This window comes from Zingiber officinale, chromosome 4A (genome assembly GCF_018446385.1).
Source record: "Zingiber officinale cultivar Zhangliang chromosome 4A, Zo_v1.1, whole genome shotgun sequence".
Lineage (NCBI taxonomy): Eukaryota > Viridiplantae > Streptophyta > Magnoliopsida > Zingiberales > Zingiberaceae > Zingiber > Zingiber officinale.
This window is the reverse complement of record NC_055992.1, coordinates 89,377,046-89,397,164: the sequence shown is the minus strand read 5'-3', so window position 1 is coordinate 89,397,164 and position 20,119 is coordinate 89,377,046. Positions and strand designations below refer to the sequence as shown.

Sequence of the window (20,119 nt, the reverse complement as noted above, 5' to 3'; positions counted from 1 at the left end):
GCTCATCGAATGCAGACACGTCTTTGACTTCTGTCCTTGACTTTTCGTTTCAGCTCTACTGTTAAATCGAATTTAGCAGTCAGTGGTTCTGATCGTCTTCTTCCGCTGTCGGGAAAGGGAGGAGATGGGCTTGATTCGGAAGGCTACCTCGCCGGTGGTTCTTCTGGCTGCGTTCGTCGGGCTGGCGGCCGCTTCGGGATTCATCTCCGGTGAGGCATCTCCTTTAAAGTTTGAATTTTGATGGCAAATCGAGTTGAGTTGGATTCTGATGAGGTTTTCTGTGCGATATCTTGTTTCAGAGGACGTGTTCGTGCGTCGCTTGCCTGGCGGCCGGAGCTTGCTGCAGCAAACGACGGGTGAGTTTCGCCCTTTCCTTCCATCTCTCCAATCCCTTTACTGACTTTTTTTTAATTCATAAAAAATGATAAATTGATTTATAATAATAAATAAATTCATTCAAAAAAAAAAAAGAAAAAAAAAAGAGAATGGACAGTGCTTAGTGGCTTGGTGTAAGAAATGAGAATGTGCCTACTTTCTTTTGGGAAAAAAGTCTCTTTTACCTGGGATAATTCCCATTATAAAAGGTACGTCCAAGGGTGGTTTATAGGGGTTGAGAAGTTGTGAACATGAGATTCGTTTTCATATAGAATAAGAAACATTCGGGGCTGCGGGATTTGGTTTGTGAAATAGTGGAGAGCTTTTCGATTTCTGTAATTGCTCTTCCGACGGTGAGCACTAAGCACGAGTCTTCCGATAGTGTGTGTATGAAGAAGGTCCTTGTAAATCGTTGTAAGTGTTTACCGTTGTTATTTTACTTCATGTATTTAGATTACTACATTGATATCAGAGCAAGGTTCTAAATGCATGAAAGAATTTATAAAATGCATGTTCGAATGTTTGCAATCATAACGCATGTAGATTAAAATGTTTCAGTTCATTTTTCTTTATCCTCTATTCGTTCGTGCAATCACGATACAGATTTGGCTCCACGTTGTTTTTTCTGCCCATACTATTCCGCGTCTTCTGTTGACATGCAATTTTTTGAGTTATAATTTACGTTGTTACCGTGGACTGATAGAGACTAATAGCCGTGGAGGACAAGTCGGCGTTGATCTCACAAATCCCAGTTGTAGCCGGGTCATGCACAACTGTCGAGAAATCACGACTGTGTGTTGTGGTTTCCTTCCAAGCTCACAATGGGTCACGATCAATTTCCGGTAAGCAGGAGGCAAGCGATGAGCAACCATTAATGTTGGCATGTTCGTTGCTACAGAGGACGTGCAGCGTGCAGCGCACAGCGCACATTGTGCAGCGTGGGAAGGGATGTGTGATGGCGTGGTCATGTTAGCAGTTTATATATAAATATATGCATGTTATTTTTATTTCGGATCGTCATAATAAAAAAAACGTTAGCTTATATAACTTAATGATTTAAGTCTCAATTAATTAATGCATGTTGGATACTAATTGTAATTGAGCTTAGATCTCAATCTGGTTCACTGAACCAAACTGACAAGGTTAGTTTAACTAGACTATTTTTTGGTTCAATTAGACCCGGTTTAGATTAAACGATTAGTTGGTTTAACCGAACCAGTTTGATCCAAACTATAATTGCTTTGGGTTGATTTAATTGGGCTTGGATCAAATATGATCAAATGACCAAATTTGTTCTATCAGGTCAAATTTGATCGAATGGATTAGATTTGTTCTAAGGGTAGACTTAATCCAATAGATATTAATTTGATCAAATAGACCTGAATTTGATTAATAAGTCTAAGATTGACTGAAATGAACTTAGATTTAACAATAACAGAAAATATAGAAAATCCTTGTCCAATTAGATTAGTTCTAATGGGACGATGGACCGAGCTCAGGATCTGGATTCCCAATCAACCGGTCTAATGGGTCAATCGACTTAGACTCTTGAAAATTGAGAAGATTTATTTTTCTTGATTAATTATGTTGGTTCTATGCTTATATAAATTGAATTAAGTCGGTTTTGTATTGGTTAGTCGGTTTTGTATTGACTTATTTAATTTCAATTTTAAAGATGACACGGACGATTGCCACATTGACTCATCGCGAAGTGCGACAGAACCAGCTTAGGGACGAAATCCAGGAGATAGAGTATAACTCTGCTTATAAAGTCGACGGACACATTAGATTACTTGATGAACTATTTTGGAAACTTGAGCGAGAAGAGTTTCCGATCCTGGACAGTTATAGGATTTGGGCTTTGATGTGTTCATTTGCAGAGTATCTTAAGGTGATAGCAGACTATGTTCGGGGGCGTCATGAAGGACGCGCCACATATTCATAATTATGTAAGGAACTATTTCACCATATAGCTGAAAAGGATCCTGAAGAGTTCGAAGAATATTCGGAAATGTTTGAGGAAGATCTAGAAGAGGATCTGATTAATGATCCGATAGAGAATCCTGAAGTTGCCCCACCTATGATTACCCCAAATGAGTCCAGGTTGAAAGAGATAATGTTGGTCACTGCACTAGTGTCTATCCTAGTAGGAGTGATGTTAGCCTATCTAGTTTATTAGAGTTTTGTTATTGTTACTGCCATTATGTATGAACAGTATTAGTCCATTTAGTTCATGTCAGTTTGTTATGTGTTAACAATATGCATCATATTTTTGTGTTAATGATATGTTCATTCATATGTTTATTTATGTTGTTTACTCTACATGATGCATGATAAATGATTAGTTCATTTTATTAAATGATTAGTTCATTTAATTAAAGAAATCATGATATAATAAATGATTAGTTCATTTGTTGGGACGTGTGTAATAGAATTTATCAATGTTAATTTGATTGGTCATATAAATGATGAGTGAAAACGTAGTTATCACTTGATTTTGTAAACCAACTCAAATTAATATTCAATTATACATAACCGAAGAATGGAAAAGGATCAGTCAATCATAACTTGCATGCATATAAATTACACTGAATACTAAATAACGTGTTTGTTTATGATAGATTATGACAATCAAAAACATTATAGTTAAACTCAACAAGGGTGAAAAACTTAATGGGAATAACTATAAGATCTGGCACCTCAGGATACAGTATGTACTTGAGGAACAAGAAGTTTTGGAGGCTGTAAATTAGGTTATGGTAGAACCTGTAGATGATCCCACTATACAGAATAGACGAGATCTTGATGCCTATAAGGCATGGAAGAAAACTGACTCCACTGCAAAGGACATATTGATTAGTTCAATGGTAGATGACCTAGCTTTTGAGTATGAGTCATATCTTTCGGCTCATGCAATCTGGGTAACCCTTAAAGAGAAATACAATGGAGTAAGTTTGAGTAAGCTTCGATAGCTGACAATCAGATTTGACAGCTACAAGAAGTGTCTGAATGTTTCATTGGTTCAACACCTTAGGGAGATGTCGAACATGATTCGGGAGCTTAAAACTGCTGGTCATGATTTGATCGATAAATAACAGGTTCAAACAGTTATTTGTTCCCTTCCAGATTCTTGGGAGACTATGAAGCAGACACTAACTCACAATAAAAGTATCAAGACTTTCATTGACGTCTCACGCCATGTAAAAGGATCTTTAGACAAGCCCATATAGCTGTTGGTTTTGTTGGATCATTTGGATCCATAAAAAAGAAATAGTTCAAGAAAGGGAAGAGAAAGAAGAAAGAAGCTACTACTGTCCGGGCCCAATCAAGACGATAGGAAAGAAGATCGAAAAGAAACCTAAAAGCAAGTTGACTTGCTTTAACTGCGGTAAGAAGGGTCAAGATAACTACATATAATAGCTGAAGAAAACACTGGCACCACAAAATGTTTGACAATGAAAAATGTCTAACTAAAAACAATTTAAGAATCCAAAGCTAGCCAAAATTAAACACTAAGAAGAAAAACAAAAACTAGCAACAAAGAAAACATATTGTGCTAAAATAAGCACAATCCTATAGAAAGCATCGTGTGTAAAAACTTGATGTCAAGATAACGATAGTGGTTCCATTTCAAAAAATAATATATGGATAGAAAGAGAAAGAGTTATTATGCATAATCTAACATTTTATATGCAATCTTGCTATGTAAGTGGAGTGACCCTTTCAATGAAAATATAGTGGTTCCATTTAAGGATGGAGTGGCCCTTTCACTATTCTTATAATTCTTTTTTATATAAATATTCATATTGTTTTATATGGGACTATCATGGAAACCATGAATAAGCAATTCTAACTAACTAAGGGCAATTGAGCTTTCATTACATGATTATATCTTTAGGGGGTAGGCAAATGGGTTTTATTGCACCACTTAGTCATTGATTGCCATATAAGACATACCATTAATAATGCCTAAGTAATTTAGATCTCTTTTGGTTAATAATATTTTATATGTTTTGATTGCTTCTCTTTAGCTCTGATTTATTTTTCAACTATGAGTAGTACTAGACTTTTTGAAGAGAGTTTCTCTTATCTTAGTCTATCTCTCCTAGCGACCCTACACTTTGATCTCAATAGACATCTAGCTAGCAATATGAATATAATCTTATTCTTCAAATTAGACCAAAGTGGAGATAGAAGTAGAACAGATAGCTCTGGCACAGTCTTGAGTGACATTTATAGTTGTAAAAATAAGGATTATAATTCATGTTAGATTAACAATGATATATATATTATTTAAATTTAATTTAATAAAAAATTCTTACTCTTTTCAATTTCTTCAATTTCTTATATAATTCAATGTCATCATCTGTTGGATCTTTACAAAAACTGAACTCCTCCGCTCTTAGCCAATTACTAGTGCACACCAATGCCTCAATAATTTTAGGACTCAAATTGCTTCTAAAAGAATCCACAAAGCTTTTGTCTAAGCTAAAAGCGGACTCACTAGCAATAATTGAGCATGGAATTCAAAAAATATCTTTGGCAATAATTGAAAGGATTGGGTACCTAGTTTCACTTTCTCTTCACCACTCCAAAAGATTGAAAGATTGATTAGATCATTTTTCAATCTCATCAGCTAGGTACTTATCCAGTTCATTGGATATCTCTTGAAGTTGTTCTTCTTCGCTTTGTGATTCCACATCATCAAACAATTCATCACAAAGACCACTGCCGCCGCCTCTAGTACCACCATCTACACCATCACACTCTATTTGCATACTTTAACTCTCAACATTCAATATATTCCCTTGTACTCCATCTACAAAGTTACCAAGTGTTGTTTGACCTTATCAACGAACTCTTGGATCCTTATAGGAGTACCTCCAAAATTTTTGACATTGACTTTGATCATTTGAAGTTTTTTCTTCGGGTCCAAAATATTCCCAATAAATATCAATGGGTTCATATTATCCCAATTCTCCCAATACTTGTCAAACTTTAACTTCATTGCACATGCTACCTTTTGAAGAGTTGGATCTGAATCATCAATTCTCTCTCTCAATCTCAATTTGTAGTGCAATCATTGATTGATAAATCAATTGGGATGTAGGACTTTTTGATGCATTTAGCTCCAAAGTGGCATTATAAAATTTTTTAGAAAGTGTACAAAAGTTTTTGCATTCTCGTAATCATCAGCAATTGGAGATCCCATCCTTTCTTTACCCCTTTCATCTTTTTCATGAAAATAATTCAAAGAAGGCAACCATTTTTTGGTCATCCTTTTGAACACCCTTCTATACTTTAATGCAACTTTGAGCATTTTATAAGTTGCATGCCACCTTGTTTTGATATCCATAGGATTGTTGATGTACTAGAAAACTTGCCTAGCATGGCTAACTCCCTAAATTTATTCAACCTTGATGGGGAAGAATGAGTAAAAACAACTGCATTCTTTACCGCTTTAATTGAAACATTAAGCGTCTTCAAGCCATCCTTAACAATTAAGTTAAGAGTATGACATGCACACCTCAAGTGCAAGTATTTCCCGTCAAATAACAATGAATTTTCACTTTTCATTCTACTTTTCAAGTAATCAATTGTAGTGTCATTAGAGGAAGCATTGTCGACTATAATTGAAAGACTTTTTCTATCCCCACTTGCTGAGACAACCTAACTATCTTGCCAAGTTCTTCTCCTACATGGCTAGTGATTTTTGTGAAGTTAATTATTCTTTTATGTAACTTCCAATTACTATCCAAAAAGTGAGTTGTCGTTACGAAATAATTTATGTTTTGAATGAATGTCCAAGTATTAGTTGTGACGCCAATCACACTTTATATCTTAACTTTCTCAACTAAGAATAGATCATAAACCATACTTGCAACTTTCTTTCAATCAAGAATTCTGAATCAATAACTCTACAAACTCCTTCCTTTCGATAGCCTAACAGACACTTCATCGATAATCACATACCTTATCAATTTCAATTCGCATCTTTTCTGATTATAAGTATAAGGAAGCATGACACTTCCTTATCCCATAGTCTCATTCATCGATGTAGGTTGATTTTTATCATTCTCACTTGCTTCATAGAGAGGATGTGACTTACACCTCTTTACTAAGTGGTTTTTTAATCCACTAGTACTTTTGTAAACTGTTGGGATCTCAACTTTGAAATATTTGCATATCCCTATTTGTTGCTCGCTCCCATCACACAACTTCCTTCTTCCCTTTTCACAATGCTCCCAAAATATACTCTTGGATTGTTTAGGAGCTATAGGAGGCTTTGATTTTGAAGATTTTCTTAATCCTTTTCAACCCACAGACTTCTATGTTTCAGATTCTATTGCATTTGATGTTTGGGATAAACTTGGCAGCATATTAGACTTCATCTTAGCAGCATTTCTTATCTGACCCAATACAATTTTTAGGCCCAATTAGAATAATAAATAATTTATAAGAGAATATATTAGGTATTTCTGTATACCGAAATACTGATACCAATACTGAAAAAATTGATACATTATAATACCGTAGTAAAATTTTCGGTATGAATTGTAAGTACCCTGTGGCAGTTTTGATGTGATTAACTAAGTCAAGTTAGGTCCTGTTGGTATTTAACCCTGTGTCTAAGTATGCAGGAACTTAAGAGCACAGGAAGTCGAGCGAAAGACGTAGCTAGTGAGAAGGACGGCACGGGAGAGAGCCGACGGGCTCGGTGCGTCTGAGGGACGAGGTGCTGCGGAAGAGTACGCTGGCGGACGAGAAGGAGACGCGTGGTGTTTTCAAGGGACGAGAAACTGGAGCGGAAGACTGCTCGAAGGCCGAAAGTTGTATTCGGTGAACCCTATTCCGGATGACCGAGATCACCCAAGCGAAAGAAGCCGGAGAGGAAGACTCGGACCCAAGCGAGCGGAGCTGGAGCAAGAACCCGGACCAAACAGTTAACATAAAGTTAACTTAGGTTCGGGCGCCCAGACCATGAATTTTATCCGGATCGCGTTTGACGCGATCTGTTGCGATGGAGATAAAGTTTTATCTCCCTAGAGGCGCCTGGAACCCTTCCAGGCTCCTTGACCAGGGCTATAAATACAGTTATAGTCTCAATGGTTCAAAACAACACTTGTGATTGATTCTTCTTTAGTTTTGTTTTGTAATCGAGTGATTTAATTGCTGTAAAGAGGTTTCTCCGCCTGAAGGAGAGTTTAGCGAGCTTTTAACTTCCATGGATTAACAACCTCCCTGGTTGTAACAAAATAAATCCCTTCGTGCCTCTTCTTTTTCAGTCTCATATTTATTTTATACAAGTGTTAGTTTAATATAAAGCTATAAAGTTCAAGGAAGATTCGTTTTTTTTTGCAGGGCTATTCACCCCTCTCTAGCCGACCGCTAAGGGACCAACATGAATGATAAATATCGGTATAGTATGCGGTATACTGAAATTTTTGATATTTTCCCCACCCCTAATAAAGAGCACAAAGAAATAGCTTTTACCAAGAGATTCAGGCTTGATAGGACCATAAACATCAGCATAGACAAGCTGGAGTGGTTGTTGCCCTCGACATGGGTTGCTTGGGAAAGCTCTTTCTTGGATGCTTACCAAGTAAGTATGCTTCACATAATTGATTAGGGTGATCAATATTTGGAATCTCTTTCACCATCTTATGATCTCCAAATCTTTGAGTCTGTCAAAATTCAAATGACTAAACCTCATATGCCAAATCCATGATAGATCCTAGATATAAGTCTTCAAGCACATAGACCCACAATTCTTCAAGTCTAATAAAAACATCCTTCTTTATCATAGACACCTTAGCAACTAGGTTAGAACCTTAATCTCGTAGCCTAAGCATACAATCTTTCATATGAATCTTGTAATTTATTTTCAAAAGTTGACCAATATGATATTGTTAGTCAATTTTGGAACATAATAAACATCACAAAGTACTTTATGATCACCATTCTTTGTTTTAAGAAGAATTATACCTTTGCCTCAATCTTCACCTTTGTATTGTCTCCAAAGCTTACAAAGTCATTCTTGTTTGTATCAAGCTCTACAAATTTACTTTTATCACCCGTCATAGGATTGTTGGCTCCATTATTAAGGTACCATGTATTTGCTTTTCCATTAGAGTCTTCCTTGAGTGCAAGAAACAAGGATAGCTCAACATCATCTTCCATATTCTCCATTAGATTTACCTCTTCATCTTCCATGTTTGATTGACACTCTCAGGAATAATATCCAAACTTATGATAATAACATTCAATTTGAGATTTATTTCTTCTATTGTCATACAGCACATAATTACCTCTTGCTCTTCCACGGTCTTTTGCAAATGTTTGATTTCTTTTATCAAACTGAGAAGATTGCTCATCTTTCCCTTGACTACGACCATGTATTGAATCTTGGCCTCTGCCTCGTCCTTGGCCTTGACCTCTACTAGAAACACCTCCTTTGATCTTCAAATTGGTCTTTGCTTGTAATACATGTTTTGATTGCTCTTGCTTTCCACGGTTCATTTCTTCATGAGCCCGTAATGATCTGTTTAATTCATCAACGATCATGATCTCCAAATCTTGGACTCTTCAATTGTAACAACAACATGATTAAACTTTGTGCTAAGAGAGCATAGTACTTTCTCAATTACTCGAACTTCAGGCACGATTTCTCCAAGTCTCTTCATTTGATTGACAATAGCAAAAACTCTTGTAAAATAGTCGGAGATATGTTCACTCTCCTTCATAAAGACTAATTCAAACTCAGCCCTTAAGAGTTTGAAGTCACACCTTCTTCACCTTATCTACTCACATAATAGAGTTGCGAAGTGTCTCCCATGCTTTCTTTGATGTTGTCTCATTGGCTATTTTCTTGAACATGTCTTCATCCAAACCTTGATGGATGATGGTAATAGCACTTTGATCTCTCTCTCTTTCTTTTCTTTCTCCAAAGCATCTTTTGGTTTTGAGGTCGAGTTGCCACATCTAAGGGCACTTCAAAACTATTTTCAACAATATCCCGTACTCCTTCGGATCCAAGAATAACCTTCATTCCAAGTGATCAATTCTCATAGTTGAGTTTGGTAAGTTGGAGGTATTGGAAAGAAAAAGATTTTGATGTCATTGGCTTTAATACCACTTTGTTGGAAGGTGGTGGGCTCTCAAAAGCTTACTAGGAAGATAAGAGAAGTTGTAGTATAAGGACTTGTATTATAAAAATGACTTGTCTTGTAATTTTACATTACATGACTATTTATACTACTCAACAGAAAATACTAGACCATGCTTCATCGATTAGATACATGAATTACAAGATTCATGTTTCACTTGGTTCATGTATATCGAACATTTATTATGGTGCACGTAATCAAATTTAATTCAACTTCTAACAGTACAAAGAATGGTAGTGCAAATTCTGTAGTAGGGAGACTCGCATCAACTTGGTAGCATTCTTCCTCTTTGAAAATTATTTATTGTTTAATTAGTAGGTAAATTAATTTATGTGCATCATCTAACTTTCTTGCATATTGCCTCTTCCTACCTTTTGTCATTGTTTATTACCTGTTTAGTAGGTTAATAAATTTTTGTTCATTATCTAATTTCCTTCTTGTTTTTTTCTTGATTACTTTGTGGTCATTTCCTACTTGTTTGCTTAAATTCAGTGTTTTTTCACATGTATAATACTCATCACTTGTCGAACTTCTACATCACCATACATCTCCATGACGAAAAACTCCACACCATTAAAAAGGTAGATACTAGGTGTAATTTGTGAAAGATGACCTTAAGACCCTTTAATTTAGAGTGGAAGGCCTAGAAAAGTTAAAAGTTTATGCTTCTAACATTATCAAAAAAATTGGAAAAGGACACGAGCCCCAAACCAGAACTAACATCACATATAGCTCTGAGATCATGAAGGCATCATTCACACTGAGATCACCATTCTGTTCTCAACAAAGAGGACCACTTCTAAGACACTCACACCCAACCTAACCCTAGAACAAAACCTAGACTAGGCATAGATACTACTCACTGAGTCAAATTGGATGTCTTTGCTTCAATGGTTGGCTAGATCCAAACACATTCATTGACCGGGCTGTCGAGATGGAGGACTACTTTAATTGGTATAGTATGACTCAAATCAAACAAGCACGGTTTGCAAAAATCAAACTAGCACGGTTTGCAAAAATCAAACTTATAGGTTCAACAAAGAAATATTGACAAAGTGTCCAAGATCGGTGCATTGTGAATGAGGAATCCCAGTGTACTTTAAGAACCAACAATACACAATATGGATCAACCTAAAACAATCAAACATGAACATAATTGAATATCTAAGCAAGTTTGAAGACTTAGAAATACGAAGTAATCCCATATTGCACCCTAAGGAAACCCTGACCCTCTTTATTAATGACAAGTTAAATTAGTCACCCTAACCTCGAGTGAAGTGACATGCCAAAAGACTGAAGAGATTGAGCAATTTATAAAATCCCTTACCCGTGACCATCAAGCCTCTCGACAAGTAGTGATCCTACTTATACGACATCACATAGTCTAGCAAGTCCACTAACCTAACTCACTTTGGAATTCTCATCCATAAAGTATAGACAAATGCTCAAACCCCAAGGAAAGAAAAAAAAAGCCAATATCCAAGATTTAGTTGACATGGTAAAGGCTGTGTGGCATCCAAGCATCCTCATAGAGTATTGACTTTAGAATAGGAACATAATCCTGAAGACGAAGTAGCATACTTTCTGCACCCAAGTAGTGACTAAGCGGCTAAACCCTTTGATGAGTTCCACAAGCCTGAAGCAATAAAAGAAAAGACTATAGGACTCCATGTACTCCGTTGCATGCTTTCTTCTCTCACATCATACGGCATGATGTGAAAATGCACTACGACCTTCCACACTATTATTGATACAAACCCTTTATAGAATCTAGGCTATACTCTAACTACCTACAAGATAACATGGGTAAATCAGATCTAACTCCCAGTTAAATAAAGGTGCTTGGTTCCTATTGAGATTAGCCCATATACGGACATAATATAGTGTGATGTCTTCCTAGCCATCTTGGTTCATCTAGGCTTTACAATCTCTTTGTTTCTCATGATGGATGAGAAATATCTACATTTTTTAAACACAACAGTCAACAGTCAAAATGTCAGGACATGCTTAGCCAAGCTAGCAAGTGTGAGTCCAAAGAATTCACACCAGTTTCTCTATAATATCTCTAAAATTAGGGGTAAACCATCCACTTTATTAAATTTAGACAATTACTTTTCACTACACACTACATCAGCTATCCTAAAATTTCCATTATCTTCATTTTTTTATTATTTTTATCTCTCTCATCCACTTTTATTATTATTTTATTATTATTTTTCTCTCTCCCTATGTAATATCTACTTTTCATTACACAATCTATTCTCTTTATTTTTTCCTCTCTTCCAAATTAAATGATATTTTAATATTGAGGGAATGAATTTCATTCCCTAAATTTAAAGAAGTACTATTCATGAAATCTAAATTTTGGGAATGGATAGGGTAGCTTATGTAAAGATTTTTTTTAAGTAAAATGTAAAATTTAAGGTAAATTCTATGTTTAGGAAAGCTGATATAGTTCTCTATAATATCTCTAAAATTTAAGATAAACCATCCACTTTATTAAATTTAGACAATCACTTTTCACTACACACTACATTAATTATTCTAAAATTTCCATTATTTTTATTATTTTATTTTTTCTCTTTCTTTCACTTTTTTATTATTTTTTCCCTCTCCTTATGTAATATCTATTTTTCATTACCCAATTTTTTTCCTTTATTTTCTCTCTCTCTTAAATTAAATGATATTTTATGCTGTGTTTGGTTAGGGGTAATGTAATTAAGTTTGTAATGTAATAAAATTTATAATGTAATTAATATTACATTACTATGTTTGGTGAAAGAGTTGTATACTGTGTATGTAATCTTTGATTACAAGGGTGATTACATTATTTTGTTTGGTGCCCATTATTTTTTATAAGAAATGTAATTCATATTATTATACGCCGACAGTGGCGGCGACGGTAACGTCGACAATTGGTTGGTGCAGGAAATAGACTAGGGGTATATTTGACATTTAAATTTTAATTAAACATTGAGCTTGGAATGTAATTAGATTACATGGTGTTGATCTTGTAATCCATATTATAAAACTTTATTATCTTTTGTAATCCAGATTATATTATATTACAGTTTTAAAATTGTACCAAATAAAATAATCAATATTGTAATGTAATTTTGATTACATTACACGGCTGGCCCCTCACCAAATGTTGCCTTAATGTTTAGGGAATGGATTTCATTTCCTAAACTTAAAGAAGCACTATTCATGAAATCTAAAATTAAAGAATGGATAGGATAGCTTATGTAAAAAGTTCTTTACGTAAAATGTAAAATTTAAAGTAAAATTTGTGTTTCGGAAGTTGATGTGAATGCTCTAAGACACCCATTAAATCGATTTAACTATTGAGAGAACCAAATCTACCTTATGACACAGTCACAATTTGAAAAGAAAAAGGAGATGACACAGTCACAACTGCTCCGTCACACCAAAGATCTGCCCCTAAGATCTCAATTGCCTATCCTACCACTTGCTAAACCAATCCTATCTGAGTAATTTGGTAAACCAATCTAAGAACTATAGTATATTCAAAATTGTGCATGAGTCAAAACTCATCAACCCATTGACTTGATTCGCTTATCATTACTTCTCATTCATCTGATTCAGCTGAAAGTTTTATTGAGCGCATAAGAGAAATCCATGCTAATGTTAAGTAGAAAATCACATTAAATAATGAAGCTTATAAAATTCAAGCTAAGCATTCAACCCAAATGCTTCCTAAAAACTTCATGCTAGCTCCTCTAGTCCTTCCCAAATTATGAGAAAAATTGATACTAATGCATATGCTGTTTTGCCTATTAACTAAAACAGCAACCCAATTTTTAATATTGAGGACTTATTTGCATATCAAGGAACATTCGAGCTTTTCTGTTTGTTTGTTGATTTGCCTACAAGTCGCTTATTGTTAGCATCGATTTCTAGACTCTACTTAATACAACCTTCTCCTCAAGCATATTATGGACTCCCAAATTGTGATATCCCCCCTAACGGAGTCAAGTTCCCTTTGGTATGAGAGAATAACGTAATGGGGAAGTTTAATTCTATATAAAATTGTTCAAAATTGTGCAAGTCATTAGTTTCTATAATTTGTTGAATTCTTTTTTAAAAAAAAGTTATTTAATTTTAATATTTTTAAGAATTAGTGGAGGCCTTTAAAAAAGATTGTTTAGAGTTTTCATTAAATAATGATTGCACGAGGAATAAGTCATGCTATCAATTTATAAAAGAGGTTAAGATCTCATGTATCAGAGTTTTTTTTGAGTTAATATGATTTTTCAATTTCCTTTTCTCTAGATGGGAATTACTAATTTTTTGTAGGTAAGAATTGTTTGTTCTCTGTGCTACATTAGCTCCCACACTAAAGAAACCCTTGACCACCTTGTATTCCCGCTGAAATCAACATATTCCATCATTAGATCAAGAAAAAACTGCTGAAAAATCTGTGTTTATTTAACAACTGAGCCACTAGGGCTCTGGTGGTGCCCAATAGCATATACATAAGGACTAGGTCTTATACCAACCTAAAATCACTCATGCAAGATCGTGAATTCCTTGTGTTCTACCAACAAGCACTTTGAAATAGTACTTTATATGTGATAATTATGTTTACATAGTTACTATTTTTACAACTATAGCACATTTCTTTACATATTTCAGTTGACACGTTAAGTAGTTTTATGGGTATGATAAGCTTTTCAAGGTCTTAAACCAATCTAATTTCATGGGTATGTTTTTTTGGAAACACGTTGGAGATCCTATACCAATCTAAGTTTGTACTACAAAAATAACAATGCTTTCTAATGCCATCCAATCTATTGGGTCATCCATTTCAATGATTGTAGCATTGCTACTTTGGTATCAATCTTTCATTTATTTGTTTTCAGAGAATAGGTTATTGCTGCAAAAATTGTTTTCAGCACTCTTGTACCATCTGAAATTATTCACATACCATGTTCCATTAAAAATCTTGGTAGTGTTTCAATTCAACACCGCCCATCATCTTCTGTTTAAAAATTACAATATGGTCCACACCAATTGTATAAACTGAATTATTCATTCAAAGTGCTTGATTTATCTGGATAGCTAGTTACTTTGAAAAGCATACATTTAGCCTTAGGTGTTATGATGGATTATTTTGGCAATTTTCTTTTCGTTAGCATCAATGGAATATGATGTAAGAAGAGTTTTGTTTTTCATGACAATAAGTTTGGTTGTTGTTCCATTCAGAGAGTTTCTGATGGCTTGTACATGTAAACTTTGGGGTGTAAAAGAGTAGAGAACTGAACAGTATCAAAGGATATCAATTCTTCTATTGATAAGAATGCTACTAAATCATGCACTTGCATCTCATCTCTTCTTATTTAAATCTGCAGATTGCCCTGTGAATTTTGAGCGCCAGAACTACACGATCTTCACAAACAAGTGCAGGGGCCCCCAGTATCCTGCAGACCAGTGTTGTTCTGCTTTCACAGAATTTGCATGCCCATTTGCTTCCTACTTGAACAATTTGACAACAAACTGTGCATCAACCATGTTCAGTTACATTAACTTGAATGGGAACTATCCTCCAGGCTTGTTCGCTAATGAGTGTCATGGTGACAAGGACGGACTTCCCTGTCCTGCTCCTCCACAGTCAGAGGACAATACGAGCTCTTGCAATCTCAGTCAGACTCCTGTATCTTTTTTCTTCCTTGTTTGTGGAATCATTCTAGAGTTTCTATTTTCATAAGAGTGAAGCTAAACTCACTTGACCTTCAGCTACTTGATGATGGAAAGACTGTCATCAATCTCAATTATAGATTGCAAGTGCTGTGCCCTTGACTGTTTTTGTTCTTGCAATTGACATCTTACTTGCGGAAGCTTATTGGTACATATTTAAGTCTGTAACAAACTGATTTGATGTTGGAATAAGTGAGCAGCCATGCCAAGCTTTTGTTGTTTTGTTATGAATGCAGTAGTTAGATCGACAAGGAGCCAGATTTTGCTGCAATGCAATGGCAAATATTATCAATCATACAACACAAAACACATGAAATATATGCCAATTATACAACATAAAATACATGAAAATAATAACCAGCTATGTATATGTATATAGAAAGAGGAGATCATCCCTGTGCAAACGGATCTAGGGAGAATAAATCATATGGGTTGGCCATTTGCCTCAACCAAACACAAATCTCTTGCAATCCAAAATGCCAAACTAGCAATCTCTCTACCGATGCATCATGTTTTGGTTACATATTCACCAAGGCAAAGGAAAATTATCAACTAAACAAAAGCATAAAATTTATTTATGCTCAGTGTATAATATATTATCATTAGCAAAAACTGCAAAAATTAAATTCAAACATTTATTTTGCCACAAGTGAAGTTAAACTTGACTGAAGGAATAGCCATCTTTGCTTCTGCATTCTACAACACAGGTAGGCTTGCTCATCATCTGATGATAAACTGACATAGAATTTGGCAGAGGAAGAAATGTATCGGGCAAAAGTTCTTCCTTGAGGTCTAATTTATGCATCATGTATCCTGCTTCAGTAGGACGTCCATGACTTGGAAATGAATGGACTGGTGGAACAATTGGCGTACTTGCTGCTGCAATAGGATTGAATCCAGACATAGAAAGGTTGGACAAGCTTGGCTGTCCCATTGCAAAAGGGAAGCTTGTAGCAGCCCCTAACTGGCCTTTTTGTGGAAAGTTAAAAGTGCTGAGAGGAGTGTGAGTATTGAATCTTGCAAATCTGTCTTGGATTGGTTCATGTTTTTGCAGAAGACTGCGAGATTGGGTAGCCGAATTAGATGATGATACATTTGAGGAGCCAGAGTTCTGATGACCACTTCTTCTCGTCGTTGGGACTTCGTGGTTATGTGTTCCCTCATAGGTCGTGATCACTGATTTGAGATCATGTGAAGCCCTCTCTATGTGCTTTCGGACAGTGCACCCAGGATTTGTACACTTGTAATAACTCCTGCAACCAAAAATTGCATCTTGATGCTCGAGGAAGAGATTTTATAAGCTCAATACAAGATATCAATAAAGAAGAGAAACTAGGTTCAACAGTTAAATGAGTTTCAATGCTAATAGTAACAAATCGTGTTAGTCCCAACTATTTGAAATCGTCTATTGGATTTTGTTTCACTAACTGCATTCATAACTATATCACTATTAATATTCAGACAATATACAAGATTCATCAACCACATCATGGCATACCTTGGATTTGGATTTCCTTTGACAACCTTTTGGCCATACTTTCGCCAACGATATCCATCATCAAGAATGTCAATCTCACTCATTGTCTGAATCACAACTCTTGGTTCACGAATTGTTCTTGAAGCAGCATTTATCTCAACGACACAAGAATCTAGCTTCCTAAATTAGAATAAATGAAAGCAAACAAGTGAATTTTATGGGACATGAATACAAAAAAAAAAATCAATTACCAAATTTAGTCTAAAAGATGAATTTTTCTTGCTCAAGAAAAAAAAAAGAGGCAAATTTTAAGTGGTAGCAAATGTTAACCTGGATCTTGACTCTGTCTCTTCTCCACCGCTGAGGGAGATACTGCCATGAGTTTCTTGATCATCTTCTTCATCATTGGACATTGCAGAAGAAACATCAATAGACTCTGGGGATGGATGATCACCATCTTGGTTCTCTTGCAAGGCATTAGAGGCATCACAGAATTCAGCAGCAATTGGTGCAGCTGAAGTTGCCTCCAGGCCATCCCCCAAACAATCTTGGCATCCATTACCACTTTGAGAGCTTCCTTTTATTGGTTTTTCATCAAAACTTGCTTGTGAATCTGGCTGCTCTGAGCCATCACTCTTAAGTTCATTGAGTGGGTTTGGTGAAGGAACACTAAACCGACAATCAAGGTTAGGTTTCAGATGGTTGTGGGAACCCTTGTAGATTATCTCAGTAATCCCACCTTCATGAGACCGCTCGACTTTCTTCTTCATCTGGCAATTTGGGTGAGTGCATTTGTAGTAGCTTCTCGGATTCTCACTACCCTTTACCTGTTTCTGGCCATATTTTCTCCAATTATATCCATCCTCAGCTGGAGTCCCAAGAGCCGCAGAGAGTTCCCTCCGTAGGCCTGCTTCTCTGTTTTGTCGGCCACTCACCACAATAGAGTCTGCAATTTGCTGGTTTAGCATAGCATTATTTGTAGTATTTTTTTGATCAGATGCAAAAGTAGAACCAGATTGAATGCAGAATTCTGGTTGGTATTGGAAATTCTCACTACTAGCTTCTACTTTGCGTTCCTCTGCGGGATTTTCCATCTGAACATACCCCTCAATGCTTGGTAGCTCAAACTGGATTAGAGAGGAAACAAATAACAATGTTAATCTGGACATTTTTGTTAGCAAGGTTAGGTCTAATGATATGTTTGGTTTACACAAATAGCTATTCCATTCTTTATGATTTCATTCCTGTATTTAGCTACAAAATGAATCTGGAAGACCAAGTTTGATAGAATCGTCGTTCATTTTCAATTCTTCTTTAACTTTTTTCATGAGCCTCTATATTTCAGATATTTTGAGTATCCTAGCTCACATCATATAGATATTAGAAGGATTGATGCTGCAATGCAGCCAATGTGACTAATTCTAAATATCCAAGTCCATAGAAATGATTCAAGAGAAAGGTATGAATTCATAACTGCATAATCCATACGCAAGATACACCATATTACCTTCTTTACCAATCTAGAGTGACATGAATCTGATTCTATATGAGTCTTGAAAGGAAATGCTTCTGAAATGTCTTCAAATAGGTTGTGTTCGAACATCGCCAAACATGAGACAGGCATTGCGTTTGAAGGACGAATCTCCAAAAATTCATATTTGCTGGTTGGAGATGGTTGATCCTAGAAATATGACACAGTTACACATCAAATTCCTAGAGGTATAATAATCAATTCATAAAAACACTCATTAACCAACTTCTATTGTGAAAATTACTAGATTTAGATTCAGTTTAATGGCAATTTACGTCATGCCGTTTCAATATGCAATGTTAGAACCAACCAACAAGAATCTCAAACAACTATGAGGGGCTTCTTTGTTTGGTATGAAATTTAACAAGAAAACAGTTCAAATTATCAGAAAACTTGTGCATGCATTTCTTCAACAAGTTATTACAGTATGATAATTAGGTGGAATCTGTTTTCTCAAACGCTTTTTGGTTTTAAAGAGAACTATGCCATATCAACAAGTTCAAAGAAAAAGAATGAGATACTATTTAAAATCAACAACTTTGTGAATTGTAGGGTAAGATTGAAACAACAGCTCCACATTTTTACTGCATTTGAGATTCTTCTAAACAAGACCTCTGTTAAATTCTCTTTGCAAGCATCTTGATGAATTCATGGCAACACCTAAGAATCACAAAGTAACGGTGGGTAGCATCTTACCGATGTATCAGAAAACAAAGCTGGAGAGTCGAACAACGCGGTAGGACTAAGACCCGGCGGAATTGTTAGATATGGCGACGGAGTTTCTGAGGATGAAACCATGCTGGTGGATTGGATATTAACTGTATCAAGCTTTGGAACATGAAAACCTTTTCTTATTGCCATCCTCTCTGCAAGACTTCCGAATGAGCTCGATATAGGGTCACCAAACAACTTTGGTTGAGGCGAGAGATCATTCAAGGAATCGACTCCAACCTCACTTTCTATTCTTGAGCTCACATTCACCTTTTGGTTTTCGGAGTTCCATGGAAGCCCCAAATTTCCATTCTCTACCAAGAGAGTTGAGAATGATCTCGGACCAAACTCTTCGTTTGAAGAGTTTGAGAATAGGGTTCTCGAGCTTGGATTTGGAGGCAGCCAGCTATCCATCATGGCGTTGTTATCATCTACCGCAACCACGATCGATTCAACTTCTCTCCGGATTCAGCTGTAACCAGATCGGCAATGTGAAGGAAGTCAGAATAGGCCCTTATTTCAAACAGAAACAAACAATTAGATCAAACCTAAGATCAGATTCCGAAGGAATTTCCAGTCGTGCAAGAAATTACAATGAAGAGCATCGATAAAAGATTTTCATATCTCAAGCAACGAACAGCTACTCACCTCAAATCGGAATCTTCCGGATGGAACGCAGAACAGCAACAAGCAAACAACTTTCGGGCAGATCGAAATCCAGCAAGCCCAAGCGGCCATCAAATCGCCGAGACGAAGCTACCAAAAGCATGCAAATTCGCATTTTTGAAGCCAAGCACCGAACACAAACGAATAGGAACCAGACAGGAACGAACAGAATGGCATCAATTCGAAGGAAGGAGAAGGCACGGAAGGTTTGGCCGAGAAAGGGATGAAGAAGCTGCAAGATCGGAAGAAGGATACGTTGGGATCAAACGGGAGCGCGCGCTTCTCGTCTAAGTTTCTTTTTTTTTTTTTCTTCATATTCCTTAGTCTACTTTTTCATGGTCTTCTCTGGGTCTCTTTTACAATTACGAGTGGCCTTTGGTTGACTGTCCAGGTTAAAGTATAATTTGGATGGAAATGTGATCTCAGGGAGGAATATAATATCACAATTGCTAAGGAAATCAGGAGAGGATCATG

General features: G+C 36.0%; 2 protein-coding genes across 2 annotated transcripts; one reads left to right on the top strand and one right to left on the bottom strand.

Annotated features, from left to right (window-relative positions):
• Positions 1-35: 35 nt before the first annotated feature.
• Positions 36-15,482, top strand: LOC121970122 (GPI-anchored protein LLG1-like). Its single transcript, XM_042520595.1, has 3 exons — positions 36-209; positions 300-356; positions 14,915-15,482. The coding sequence occupies exons 1-3, from the start codon at positions 125-127 to the stop codon at positions 15,268-15,270; spliced, it is 498 nt and encodes a 165-aa protein (XP_042376529.1). The 5' UTR covers positions 36-124; the 3' UTR covers positions 15,271-15,482.
• Positions 15,483-15,753: 271 nt separating this feature from the next.
• On the bottom strand, positions 15,754-19,915 carry LOC121973428 (probable WRKY transcription factor 2). The gene is made up of 6 exons (XM_042524864.1): positions 19,628-19,915; positions 18,965-19,451; positions 18,245-18,418; positions 17,068-17,864; positions 16,759-16,917; positions 15,754-16,513 (listed from the first exon to the last, which is right to left on the bottom strand). The coding sequence occupies exons 2-6, from the start codon at positions 19,394-19,396 to the stop codon at positions 15,916-15,918; spliced, it is 2,160 nt and encodes a 719-aa protein (XP_042380798.1). The 5' UTR covers positions 19,397-19,451; positions 19,628-19,915; the 3' UTR covers positions 15,754-15,915.
• Positions 19,916-20,119: the final 204 nt, after the last annotated feature.

Excerpts from the sequence above, each read along its gene's own strand:
- LOC121970122 (XM_042520595.1), top strand. The coding sequence starts at position 125 with ATGGGCTTGATTCGGAAGGCTACCTCGCCGGTGGTTCTTCTGGCTGCG. Across the intron at positions 210-299 it reads CGCTTCGGGATTCATCTCCG|AGGACGTGTTCGTGCGTCGC; the intron begins GTGAGGCATCTC and ends ATCTTGTTTCAG. Across the intron at positions 357-14,914 it reads CTTGCTGCAGCAAACGACGG|ATTGCCCTGTGAATTTTGAG; the intron begins GTGAGTTTCGCC and ends TTAAATCTGCAG.
- LOC121973428 (XM_042524864.1), bottom strand. The coding sequence starts at position 19,396 with ATGATGGATAGCTGGCTGCCTCCAAATCCAAGCTCGAGAACCCTATTC. Across the intron at positions 17,865-18,244 it reads ACTCTAGATTGGTAAAGAAG|TTTGAGCTACCAAGCATTGA; the intron begins GTAATATGGTGT and ends TCTCTAATCCAG. Across the intron at positions 16,918-17,067 it reads GAGACAGAGTCAAGATCCAG|GAAGCTAGATTCTTGTGTCG; the intron begins GTTAACATTTGC and ends ATTCTAATTTAG.